At 27.5% G+C, this 14,345-nt stretch overlaps 1 protein-coding gene across 1 annotated transcript; it reads right to left on the bottom strand.

Moving 5' to 3' along the window:
- Positions 1–3,800: 3,800 nt before the first annotated feature.
- On the bottom strand, positions 3,801–7,183 carry LOC113849957 (uncharacterized protein At1g01500). The gene is made up of 2 exons (XM_027480238.1): positions 6,056–7,183; positions 3,801–4,761 (listed from the first exon to the last, which is right to left on the bottom strand). Exons 1-2 carry the CDS (start codon positions 6,719–6,721, stop codon positions 4,531–4,533), a joined length of 897 nt encoding a protein of 298 aa, XP_027336039.1. The 5' UTR covers positions 6,722–7,183; the 3' UTR covers positions 3,801–4,530.
- Positions 7,184–14,345: the final 7,162 nt, after the last annotated feature.

Below are 14,345 nucleotides of genomic sequence, written 5' to 3'. Positions count from 1 at the left end.
TTCATTTTGTTTTTTTAAGCATTATCGGAGATTGTAATGAAATTATGAAAGTGAGTAGTAAAAGGGTAAAACCAAATGACAAATCTTGATTTTTATTTAATTAAGTCTTTGGGTTTGTCAATAATAATGAATTAATAAAATCTATATATTAATAATAATTAACTATTATAATCAAAATGATATGTATTATAATGATATAGTATCCATTTATTTTAAAGTTAGAAAAAATAATTTTAAACTATTAAAAACAATTGAAAAGTGTGTCAAAGTTAACCTAAGTTACAGATTTTACATTAGAACGCATACATAGTAAAAGAAAATGATTTTAAAGGGAAAACAAACAATCCCATAATAACATAAACAATGTTTAAGTATGAAGTTTTAAAAATAAAATATTTAAGAAAACCCATAAGAATTAGATGTGTTGAATCTTAAAATGATTTACAAAATTAATTTTATTCACTTATTTGATGTCAATTGAATATAATTAATAAATAAATATTAAAAGGTAGATAAATAATTAAGAGTTTGAATCCTTTAAGCATTAACCTAAAGGTTGCATGGGACCCCAATGGCTTCAAGTTTAGGTGAAGCACATGATATTTTGGTCCAAAGCCCCCTCAGCAGTCAGATCAATTACTTTGGACGGCCCATAAACATAAATTCCACAGCCACATGCACATGCTTCATTATTACGCCTTTCTCTGGTTCATTCTTTGAGATCAAGCAATGTTTCCCACAAACAAGTACCTTTATAAGTTATTATTGCTTTTGATCTAAAGATGTTTATAATCTAATTTGACTTTAAAAAAATGAGTATGATTTAACACACGTTACCGCATGTTGAGGACGGTTTTTGCAATCAACACGCTCAAATCTCATTGATAATTTGATTTTAACATGACACATATGACAATGTCTTGTTCTGTTGACGTAAAATGAATGTGTTAGAGAATAGAATGAATGCCATACAACATGAAAACATCATTGATTCAACTTGAAAAATACATTAGTGACATTATTAGAAATGAAATTAGAAAGAACAATTCAAACTTAAACCATTTGTCGAGGAGGAGTGAGGCAAGATCCTAAAAAAAGCTAATGATGAAAAATAAAGTTGAATTTGCTTCGGCACCAATGAAAATACCATAATCTTCCATAAAGAAACCTTTTAAATAGTCTTTCATCTTAATTCCATAAAGTTATATTTTGACAAGAATGATTTACAAGCTTATCCTTATAAACTAGGATTTGAATAATTTTATGTTTGAATAACAAGACAAGATTATGGTTAGGGATATAAACAGGTGAAACAACCTAATAAGGGTCTATAGCTTGATTTCCTTAATAAATAAATAAATCTTAAATTCTTTTAAAATTTTATTTAAATAAATAAGTTAAGTTTAAACTATTTACAAAACTTGTTAAATTTGACAGTTTTCTATATATTTAAGATTCACTCTTTATTTATAGTCTATTTATTACATGTTTGCTAGTTTAAGTCTGTTTAAGCTTGTTATTGACCTAAGCCTAATAGTCTAATAAAAGTTATTTTTTATAATAGACTTTGTTAATAGGTTTCAAGTTAAGCTAGACCATCCAAATATGTCATACTAGATCATATCAAAAATAAGATCTTTAACAGATAATAGGTCAAGTCCAAAAATTATGTTATAGGCCTAGTCTAGCCTAACTTATTTCCATGCCTAGTTATATTAGGTAGAAAAAATATAATTTTTATTAATTTTAATTAATAAAACTTATAATTAATTAAATTATAATTTTTATCGGTCTTTCTCTTTTTAATATATTAATTATGGTCTAGTTTGAGTGAGTTTGTATATAAGTCTTTGTAAAAAAATAATATAAAAATTAAATACATTTTTTTCATAAATTAAGTTTTATTTATTTTTTATATATTATTTAGAAAGACTTATTAATAAGCTTACTCAAAATATTTTATATCTTATTATTTATCACCATGAAAAAAATGAAAATATAATAAATATGTAAGTATCTCTAGCCTAAAACTCCAAAGAAAGTAAAAAATAAATTTATTCCATATTAATTCAACTTATCAAAACAAATTCTTGCTTGTTTTTATCAATTTTTAAATAAAACTTTTAAAAAAATAAACGATTCTTTTTCCTGCAAAAAGCCAAAACAAACGTGTACAGTAAAATAGTGAAGAAACATGGCTCTGAAACCACTCTAGCAAAGTCTCAACACCATAAGCAACGAGCTACCTTTATGTCTCACAACCAGTTACCCAATGGACACGAAACTATTTGAGTCTCAACTAGACGTGCAAATTATGGAATGGAACAGAAATATGTAAAGATAACAAAAAGAACTTACCAACGGATTCCTAGTACTATTGCCTTTATATGTAATTTATTCTTGCATAGATTCAATTGGTGTTTTCTAGTTTTTGAATTTTCTGAGGAAGCACGTTAATATAAGAGCCATTGCTTAAAGCTTGATCAGTGCCACTCATAGCAGTATTTTTTTTTTCTTTTTATCTATACTATGTTTCTCCAATGCAGAAGGATCTTCAGCTTTTATTTAGACTTTTGGCTTGCATGCTTCTATCTGGCCTTTTCACTTCATTCTCCTCTTTTATGGGCTCTTATTTGATAAAACAGTTTATGTAACGTGTATTTGAAAACACAGAATAAAAATAATAATAAAGAATAATTTTTTATTAAAAATTATGATATTTAATATTGTCAATACATCATTTTTTTAATATGTATATTCTATCAATTAAAAATGTGTTGTTTCCCTTAACATGACAGCATATGTTACTTGTCAACATAAGAGGTAACAAAGAAGATGAAAACAAGGAAACTAAAATACACGGCCATAACAAATCGTTGCAAATAGGCCCCAAAGAAATCAGAATGCATCGTGAGAATCACGTCATTTGGAGGAGAATTCAGCTAAAGGTATCCATAATCATTTGCCAGGGTACAATTGGCTAGTCAGTCAACACATCTATTAGTCTTTACTTAGATATATTAATCCATATATATGTTTTTTCATGATATATAGCATAATTACATAATATTAATTTTTATCTGATTATCAATACTTTACCATATAAGAATATTTTAATTTAAGTAAATGCTCAAGTCTTTTCATTTGCTCCAGTAAACACTTCAAAAAACTAATTTGGATCACTAATAATTGTCAAGGACTAAATTAGGATACAAAGCATAATTTTGAGGACTAATCATGTGCAAAAATAAAAAGGAAATGATTAATGAATTATAATGCTCCACGTTTATAATCATGAAGTATTAAATGATTAATTTCTGTTTTCGTTTGACCAAAGTTAGCCCTTTACTCGTTTTGTTTCACTGAATACTTGGCAACAAGAACACACGTCTTTTACAGTGACTAGACATCAAGAACAGAACACTTCAAATAGGCACCTCTGAGACTGAACACTTGCATGTAATGTAATCACTAAGCATCAAACGCACACTCTTGCTTGACATGCTCCACCCTCTAGCTTGCACTGCCAACCCCTGTTTAGATACACGTGTGTTTCTGTTGATAATCTTTCTGGTGGCACCATTTTAAGCCACAAAATTAACTTCTTTAAAGTGAAAAAAAAAACAATTATTTTGTTAATTTAAAATTAATTATATTTACAAAATATTTTAATTTAAATCAACAATAAATAAACTTTTACGTTTTATCATAGAACAGCGGCCTCGGAATCCATCCCATGCATTAAATACATTTCATCTTGACATAAAGCTTATAAAATAAATTTATTTATGAACTTTAGAGTAAATATATTATAATTTATTGACCATGAAAACAAATACACGCGAACCTGTTTCATCTTGTTGAGCCATGTTTTTTTACCAGGGAAGTTTCATCAAATTATCAGCGTTCTATGGTCGTGACTCGTGACAGAAGCTTAAAATTTCCAGAATAAACGTATAAAACTTACAATTGTTGAAACAAATTAGAAATAATCTTTCTGGAAAGGGAAAATAGTGCTAAAAAAATCCATTCACCATTGGAACAGAAATATATATTTATACTTATCAAAATTTGTATCAAATGACAATATATATCTACAAGCCAACAAACAGTAACACCTCGGTACATGCTCATAGTCAAAACTCAAAACCTCTGGACCTTATGCTGGTCACTGAACACCAGATTCTGCTGGCACACCACATCCTCAAAGCTGTTGTATTGCTCTTTTATTGATATCTATTGTTGTGGGAGGATCAGATACAATTTACATGAAATGGAAATCTGCAAGTCTACATGATACATGAAGGTATCATGAGGAAAGCTACAAAACAAAACGATGCACTAGTAACCTCCACTCATCTACAAAACTTGCGCTTCATGCATTCAACTTGTTGAAATTTCAATTCAGAGGTTCCTCCTCCAGGAATGTCCCACCTTTGATTGAACTCCAGTATGTTTTCTCGCTCCTGTCGTTAGACTAGAGTAGTGAACTCCTTATTACTGCTAGAGTAGTGAATTCCTTATCACTGCTTAGAAAAATCTCCTCCTGAAATTTCTGGTTGTCGTTTGATATGAACGCATGAGCAATCCAACACCGATTCCAATCCCAACACACATCCCAAGGCCAATTCCAACGCCAACTCTAACACCAGCATTGAACCATGAGAGTTGTCCGTCGTCGTCAGGATACATCTCTTGAGAGTAGAAACCATTCCCCATCTTCTCATCAGAATCATAATCATCAACTTCAGACCCCGTTAGCTGCACAGTATCATCGATATGAAATAATTGATATTTCAGAAATCGTAAGGTACAGGGAAGAGACAGCGAAGCTAGACCTCTACTACCCATATCTTGACCAAATGTATTAAAAAAAGTCACTGCATTTGGAGACCAATAAAAACTAGGAAGTTCAATTATTTTATGAAAAAGTGGGATAGGTATAAGCATTACAATATAACTGCATGGAGCAAGTCAGATAGGAAGTCTATGTTCAACCATAAGAAATAACAGATAGTGAGGCTATAATTTCTGAACATTCAACCATAATGGTTCAAGTAGGAAACAGAGTAGATGGGAACTGGGAACCAGTTCAGCAGACAATAATTGACATGGAAGTTATGTGACTGAGTTTATCAGCAATGGAGAACTTAACTTTCATCACTTATCAGCTTAATATCTAACAACCAATTAAGAGTTCCTCATTAACCAAGGGGTAACCAAGTTCACACAATAAGAGTCTGTTTGTTACCACGTTTGCACCTTCATTGCACTGCAGTGAAATTTTTCTGCTCTCACTAGACATGCCTTATAAAGTGCACTAACTCTGTTACATTAGTAATACAAAGTATAAACAAGCTCCAAGTGTTATTGCTAGCCTCATCTTGCATCCGTTGAGGTTCGTTAAAAAAAACTTGTGTTTAGTAAGGTACTCCCTTGGTAGTGCGATTCCAACTTCCAATAATCAAACATTTATCATGATTGGCAATCCATGGTAATATAGCAGCATAAAAAAGTGTTGAAAACTGATAATGGATGAAAATCAAATCCAAATAACTTCCACTTCAGTGGTTCTGATTATGATACAGACAAAAGAATGCTCTCATTCATGCCTCTTTTCTAAACTTTCTTGCTGTATACAGCTTATCAAAAATGAAAAATCAAATTTCCATTCTTTCACAAAGTAAGCATATTCAAATAAACGGACCCACATATTTAATATTACTCCAGCATCGAAAATGTATATGGACTATGGAAGGCGTTTAAAAGAGCTTATAAAAATAAGCTATAATTCCCATGTTATTTCTAACTTATATCAATAAGCTTTTGAGTATAACTTAGTAAAATAAGCTTTTTTCCACTTATTTTAACAAATTTTATGGTCAAATTTATGGCATAAGCGTTAGTATAAAAAGAACTTGGAATACATTTGAAAACACAATTTAATTAAGCCTTGTCCAATAAGCTCTTTCGAACGCCTCCTTGTTGAAGGAGGGCTTAATTAATCAGTGTTTTCAAAATGCGAAATCATAATTTTCAGGTAAAAATCAAATACCTGCAATTTCCGATGATGAATGAAACCGTTGACACCAGTGCGGTTCTTCTCCATCATTTCCTCATCTTCAGGAATAGCATCCAACGTGGCATGCCTGGGAACTCTCCTCCGGGGACTCATCTGAATCGTCTTGCTCAGAATCACCGGCACGCCGGAGCAACACCCCGCAACATAAACCTCAATCGACGGCGCCGAAACCCCAAGTTTGGGCCTGAAAAAGGCCGAACACCCCGACCCAATGGACTCCAGGCCCACATGACAATCCATGCTCCAACCCGACCCGTTTCCCCACTCGGAGTCCAACCGCTCCAACGACCCGCATAGGAACAATCCCTCGTTCTCATACACCTCGAAGTCGGCGCTGCCGCTCAGACGCACGCTGTCGGTGGCGACGTAGGTGACCTCGGCGGCGTCACGGTCAACGCGGTCTCGCCGGAGAGGGATCGGTGCTGGCTCCGACGCCGGCACCGGAGAACCATTGATGACGAAGGAAACGCCGATTTGACGGTGGGGGTGGCAGAGGGTGAGGTGATCGGGGACGCTGTTGACGACGCAGGGTGAGATTCGAACGTAGAAGAGTCTGATTTCGAGGCACGCCGAATGGGTCAACGAAGGGAAGGTCAACGAGTTCGAAGTTTTCGAAATCGCTTCGTCTTGTTGATCCATATACGGATCCAATTTCCCTTTAAGAACAAATAAAGGAATGTGAAATTTGTTAATTGGGATTGAGAAGAGGGAAGAAAAAAAATGGGGAATTTGTGAATTGTGAGAGGGGAAGTAGAAATCTGGGTTGGGGATTGTTTGGTGAAATGCGTTAGGTAATGAGAAGAGAGAAAGGAGGTGCGGAAAAAAAGGGGGTTTAACTACGGCGTTTAGACGAAGGAGAAAGAGAAAGGAAGGGCGTGTTTGTATTTCGGGGAAAACAAGAAAAAATTGGGTTTTGATTTGTTTTATTTTGATAAATTGATTTGTAAAAGGTAAAAATAGGGAAAGGGAAAGAGATATTATTGGAAGAAGTCAAAAGAAAACAAAGGGATATGAGAAATTGAGAACGGAGAGAGAGAGAGAGAGGCGGTTTTTCTTGCAGTCACCGTCATACTCTCCTCTGTTTTGTTTTCTGCTTTCAACAAATAAGACTGTAACTGCTACTAGTTAGGGCTGGGGTAGCGCTCTCTCTCTCTCTTTCTCTCTCTCTCTCTCTCTCTCTCTCTCTCTTAATACATATTTATTCTAGGAAATGTTCACAAAGGATTTTGACCACTCTGATCAATAAGAATTTTTAATTTTTTTAGTTTAAAATTAACAATTACCGTTATAATAGATTTTAAATTTTATAATTTTAATTTTAATAAATTTTACAAATTAAAAATCTTTTAAGTATTAAATATTTAAAACAGATTTTTTAAAAATATTTTTCTTTTAAAACAAATATTTTACAAAACATAATTATAACCTTTTTTTATTTACATAAAATTTACTCTCTTTCATTTTTATTTCTAAGTTATTTTAAGTATTTTTGTAATATTTTTAATAATCAGTTTAATAAATTCAATAATTTCAATAGTTAAAAAATAAAAGTTTGAAATAAATATTTAAGATAAGAGTTTGAACATAATTAAGTAATTTTTGTTTTGAATAATATATAAAATCTTTGTTTAATTTCTTTTTTTAAATATTTTTTTCAAATTTTTATCTTTTAAATTTCAACTACAATAATTAAATTTATCAAACTAATTGTTAGAAACATAAAAAAATTAAATTAACTTAAAAAATAATAAAAGAGAATGAATCTGAGAAAATAAAATAAAATTTTATGTGAATGAAAATTTTAAACTTCTTTTTATAATTATTACAATTATGTTTTTAAAAGATAGTTATTTAAAAAAATTAAATAACTTATTTTAAATATATAATATTTTCAAAATTTTAATCTACAACTTTTATTAAGAATTAAATTATAAATATTATAACTTTTAAAACATGTTATAATAAGTCATCTAATTAACTTATTTATGAATTATCTAATACACTAATTCACTCTAGCCATCACTAATACTAACGTGACTTGTAAATTTTTTAAAAAATATTCAATATAATAAAAAAAATTAATTTAATAAAAGACTTGCATTTTTTAATAATATTTGACTCTTTTAGTGCTATATAAATTTTTCAAAATTGTTTTTGTATTTTAATTTTTAAATAAATTATTATAAAATATGTTTACTATTAGATGGGTTTTTGTTTAGTGTTTGATTTTTTATTTAGTTTCTCTAAATATTATATGGTGCATGTAAATCATATCCATGTATTGATGCATGTCCCGATAGTTCTCATCATAATTATCACCACAAAAACTCGCTCCAGCCCCCATATGAGTTGGCAGCCAATTTTAACGCTCAATTGGACTTTAACATACCCATTTGCTTTGCTCGTAATGTAGCATTGGGCCTAATAAGAATATGGACCGTGCATAAGCCCAATTCATTCAGATTAAATGAATAATTAATGGGCTTGGTCCAATAACAATAAAAAAAAATTTATATATTTGAGACTTGAGCAGATACGTGTGAAGCAAAAATTTACAACTTTGTTTAAATAAAAATTGTATGTTAAAAAGTTTATAATTTTATTTGATAAAAAATTGTTGTAAGCAGTGCAGTTGTATCGTAAGTTGATGGATATAAAGTAAGAGATGTTAAGCCACTTAAGTTTGTTAATTTTTTTTAGTCCAACACTACCTTTATAGTTATAATCTTTTTACAAAAAGAAATATCTTAATAATCTCTCTACCTTTCTAATTACTCTTATCTAGCCATGTGAAGCTTGACAAAAAATGACAAAACCATATGAAGAACCTTAACCTAAAAAAACCATAAATCATGTTATTTAATAATATTTTCTTTGTTTTTTATTTTAAATTACATAAATTGAATAATTCAATAATTTTATCATACAATTAACTGCTAATATTATTATTCATTTAATAAATGGTAGGGATTAATTTATTGCCTTTTTATATAATATCAAAATATGAATTTTTTTATCACGTACAGTGAGTAAAATATAATTCGACATAAGTATACAGACAATTATCTTTTAAATAAAAGTGAAGAATGACTTTATATATATTATTGTTTAATGGATAACAAACTAAAATGCTACGTTACGTTTAGCAGAGTGTCCTTTAATTTGCTGCATAGAAGAGAAGTTCGAAGGTGAATTTTGAGGAAAAAATAATTTTTTTATAAAATAGAAATATAAAAGAAATAATTTAAAAGTATGTACATAAGCAATACTAGATCGCTGTCAATGTACTCAAAAGATCTAATTGTCTATCAAGTATACCAAACTTTATCAGTTCATGAGAATGGATTATTAACTATTATATATTCAGTCTATTTAAATGATAACAGGTAAATAATAAAGATGTTTGGAGATTGGATTGAATTAATTCTTATGAAATAATTATTTTTTATAATCATAAAAATAGAATGCAATTCAATTTTATTTTTTAAATAATTTTGACATAATTAAAGTGGCTTGGAACGTAGCTTAAAAATATAAAATATTTTGTTGAGAAAAATATAACTAACAAATTCAAAACTCATCCGAATGTTAATTTCTTGAAAGCAACTTAAAAAAAGTGTAGCATTTATAGGTTATATTCTTTTGAAAATTTTAAAAGAAATTTTCTGTTAAACACTCTTAAACTTTGTTCGGATAAGATGAGTTTATGAGACAAAAATTGAGAACTATAATTCTATGTAAAAAAGAGAAGGGAAGTTTTTTCTTCTTTTTTAATTTGCCTAAAAGAAACAGTGAATTCTTTTATTTATTTATTTAATGTTAAATATTGTTATTGTAATACAAATAAATAAGAATTAATTTTTTATTATATTATTATAATTTTTATACAATATATTTATTCTTTTACTCTTTTTTTACATTTAAATAATTTTTTTATTATTTTAATTCACATGCATAAATTATTTTTACTTTGTCCCTTATTCATTCACTTTTTCTTTACCTTTTCACTCTATTTTATAAAATCATCCAAACAAACCGTTAATCTTGCATACATCCTAAAGATAACACACAATCACTCAACATAAAAAATTAACGATAGTATTAAATTTTCTTAATATATCTTTTTATAAATTTAAAATATTTTTTATTCAATATTAATTTTTTAAGCAAATGAATATGAGAAGTTATGTTGAAAATATATTGCTAGTATATTACTCTCAACTTGACCGTGCCGTACAATTGTATACGGTACAGTGTGCCACTCAGAATGACCCAACAACCAGTTCTGGTCCTGCTTGTGGGTCCCAACCTAGCGTGCATCTCACAAAATGTCTTTGCATTTGTTGGGGAAAAATATGCTGCCAATTTCTTAATTTTTCATGCTGTGCGTAAATTTGAAGGCTTTTTTATTTAAATATAATTTAAAAAAATATATAAATAAAAAAATATTTTATAGTATTATGTTAGTTATTTTATTTTTATTTTGAATGGTGATCATAATTTTTATGTAAATTTAAATTATATTTTGTTTGATTATGTTATTAAAATTAATAAAAATAAATTATATATTGTAATTACGTTAGTAATTTAAATATAAATATAAGAAATATTTTTTAATATTATGTTAGTAATTTATTTTTTTAGTTTCAATATAACTATAATTAATATTAACTGATAAAAACTATTATGATTAATTATATTAATAATTTTATTTTTTAATTAAGATATAATTTAAATTTATATGTAAATAAAAAAATATTTTATAGTATTATGTTAATAATTTTATTTTTATTTTGAATGTGATTATGATTTGTATGTAAATTTAAATTAGATTTTGTTTGTTTATATTATTAAAATTAATGAAAGTAAATTATGTATTGTTATTATATTAGTAATTTGTATGTAAATATAAAAAATATTTGTTGTTATTATGTTAGTAATTTATTTTTTAATATAATTATAATTAATATCTGCTGATAAAAACTATTATGCTTAATTATGTAAATATAAAAAATATTTTTAGGTATAGTGTTAGTTAATTTTGTTAAAATTTTATTTAATTATGATGTTATTATAATTTTATAATAAATTAAAATAATTTATATTTAATTTGTGTAATGGGTCAAGATCGTGACATTTGTTATATTTCTGTAAGTTGTGTAATTGTTATGGTAAAATTTATTAAAATTGTGATACATGTCACCATATACGAGTTTTTTACTTTTAATGACTAAACTGCTTGTTAATTTTGTCATTAATATTACAAAATTATCTAAATACTTACACGTGTAATGATCTTGTTATTTCGCATTTTTTTTAGTAAAATTTGTTATTTTAAAAAAATTTAATATTTTTGCCAGTTATTTTAGAGAAACAGTCCACGTCAACCAAATCACTTTAGACAGGGAAATAGTTTTAAAAAACCTATAATTTAAGAAATTATTTTTAAGTTTACAATATTTAAAAAAAAGCCAAATTTGAGTAGATGCTGTATATTTTTTTAAAATTAATAATTATGATTTTTAATATTTAAAAAATCAGAGTATTTATATATTTTTAAATAAATTATTAAATTTATTATCTAATATCTTAAAATTTTATAGAAAACCGTAAAAATTATCATCACTTAATTCTATATATACAAAATAAGACAAATTTATGTTTTCTTCCAAGCTTATGCAGTGTGAACATAATGATTTCATTTTGTCGTAAATAAAGGTGCTATACTTTTTTCTTTTTTTTTTCTATAATTGCAAATTCTCAAGTTTGCTAGAATATTACATGAAATAACGATGATAATTATAATCCCGGAACTTGTATTATTGAGTCGTATCAAAACATAAAGAAAATCGCAAACCTTTCGGAACTCAAATCATCATCGTTAATCTTATTATTAACATTTATTACATTTATCAAATTAGTTTCTGAATTAAAGAAATATTATATTTAGACCTAATGTATAATATTTTTTATTTAAATTAATTTATATTATTACAACTTTTTATTATTTATGAAAATATATATGTAACATGTGTTCTGTTAATAATGTTTAAGTATTCTTTTAAGATTTCATTTGATATAATAATTAACAATTTAGAGACTAGTTTAACAAACTTGTTAAACATACAAATCACATAATTGATTAACGTGTCTTAAAAATAATATCATTTATTAATAACTAACTATAAATCTGCCTTGATTGTCACAGATAAGCCCACCACAGTTAATTAATTCCAGAGATTGAAAAATTGAACCATCTATATTAAACTTAAACTATTTTTCAAGAGGGGACTGTCATTTCACAAAACTATTCTTTCTCTGTTTATCTCTACCACAATAAAGAAAATATTTAAAGTTAAACAGAATTTTATGAAGCAGAGTTGCATAGAGCTATTTTAAGAAAGGACACAATTTTTATTCTTCTACAAGTTTCAAACAAGAACACCAAATAACTTGTTCTAAATAGGTACAGAGGAAAATTCAATTTAGACAAATTATAAGTCAACCAGTTGGAAAGGCCAAGACTTAAAAAAGGGGACCAATTATAAGGGAGGAAAGATTTGCTTCCAAATAGCTTTAGTCGCCCAACAATCTAGGAGAACTTAGGGACTTTCTGACATCTGAAACAATCAAGGGAATAAGTCAAATTACGGTTAGATTTTTCAACATTAGTTAAAATTTTGTCATGAGCAATTTTCCATGAAAAACATAAATTTTGGAGGGTCCTTCCAATCCCAAACAAGTTTAAATAAATTATTATTTTCAGAACTAGCTACTTAACATCAGTAATTAAATTATAAGCATATTTCATTGAGAAATTTCCATTAGACAACTTCTAAAACACCTTATCTTGACTATCAGTAATTAGAGGGATTGATTTGGGTAATCAAATCACAAAACTGTAGAAAGAAACTTTCTAATTTTTTTGCCAATCCCAACCTCCATGATTGGCAAAAAGGGCCATTGGATCATTCAAAATACTATCAAGATGGCTTAAGAAGCAGAACTTAAGAGATTTTGATTGGATAAGATCCAACTATTTTTTCAAAATCGAATAGACATACCATCACCTAAAATTCAACTTAAATCATTATAAAAACAGTCTCAAACTGAAACCTTATTCTTTCATAAAGGGAAGGAATTTTATTATTATATGGGGAAGGATTTTTTTATTTGGAGAATTAATAAACCTCCAATAGTTTCATAACAAAAGTCTGGTTCATAAGATTAGTATTTTTAAAACCTAAGCCACCATCATTTTTAAGTTTATAAATTTTCTCTCAACCTATCAAATGACATTTCCTACAATTTAAAGACCACTAAATAAATATTTTGCAAATATTCATGATATTTATGATACAAGATTAAGCTAAGTCAATCTTTTAGCAAAGAATAGAGAATTTATTTTCTAGATTGAATTTTTTTAATTTTATCAATAAAAAATACAAATTCATGTTTTAAAAATTTGAGATGACTAATAAAAATACTTAAATATTTATCAAATTAGAGACTTTCTAAAACTTAAAATAAGACTTATGCGCTGAATTAAAGAAAAATAATAATTTTTTAAAAAATAAATAAATAACTTCTCTTTATTGATAGATAAACTAAAAATTGAATAAAATAAATTTAAAATAAAATTAATAATCTTAGTATAATAATTATCAGCTTTAGAATGATATCATCCGCAAGTAAAAGATAAGATATTCAAGGACCTGAACGGATGAAAGAAAAAAAGGTTCCAATCACAATTATACACCCTATCATGAATCAAAGGGACCAGTTTCTAAATGCAGATAACAAATCTATCCCAAATCTATTGCATGATTCGGCGAATCTATTCCACTAAAGGCAATCTATTTTATTTAAAGAGAGGTCTACCTCTGTCGGAAATTTATTTTAGTTCAGTGGCACCAAGCCCCATCTATTCTAATTCTCTTAGCCTGATTGTTTTCAAATATAAACATTTTTTTTAAACATTCATTACAAGGAATATTTCTGCATACTCTTTGCAGAAATGTATTTTAATTTAATACTTTTCATCAATTAAATTTATTAAAATACTATAGTCTAACAGTATTGATATTTTTGGACGTGGAAAGGGTAAAGAAATATAAGAATAGTAGGTGTGATAAAAATAGAATGAATTATGAGGCCCACATTTTAATAAATATGGTCGTTAAATTTTATCAACCTTATTTATTTATTTATTTAAATAAATTCAAATTTAAAATTAAAATCAATTATTTAAATATTTCAACTG

Source organism: Abrus precatorius, unplaced genomic scaffold, assembly GCF_003935025.1.
Source record: "Abrus precatorius isolate BTA unplaced genomic scaffold, Abrus_2018 Scaffold9, whole genome shotgun sequence".
In the NCBI taxonomy this organism is placed as follows: Eukaryota; Viridiplantae; Streptophyta; class Magnoliopsida; order Fabales; family Fabaceae; genus Abrus; species Abrus precatorius.
Note: the sequence above shows the minus strand (reverse complement) of the source record. Positions and strands in the feature narration are given on the sequence as shown.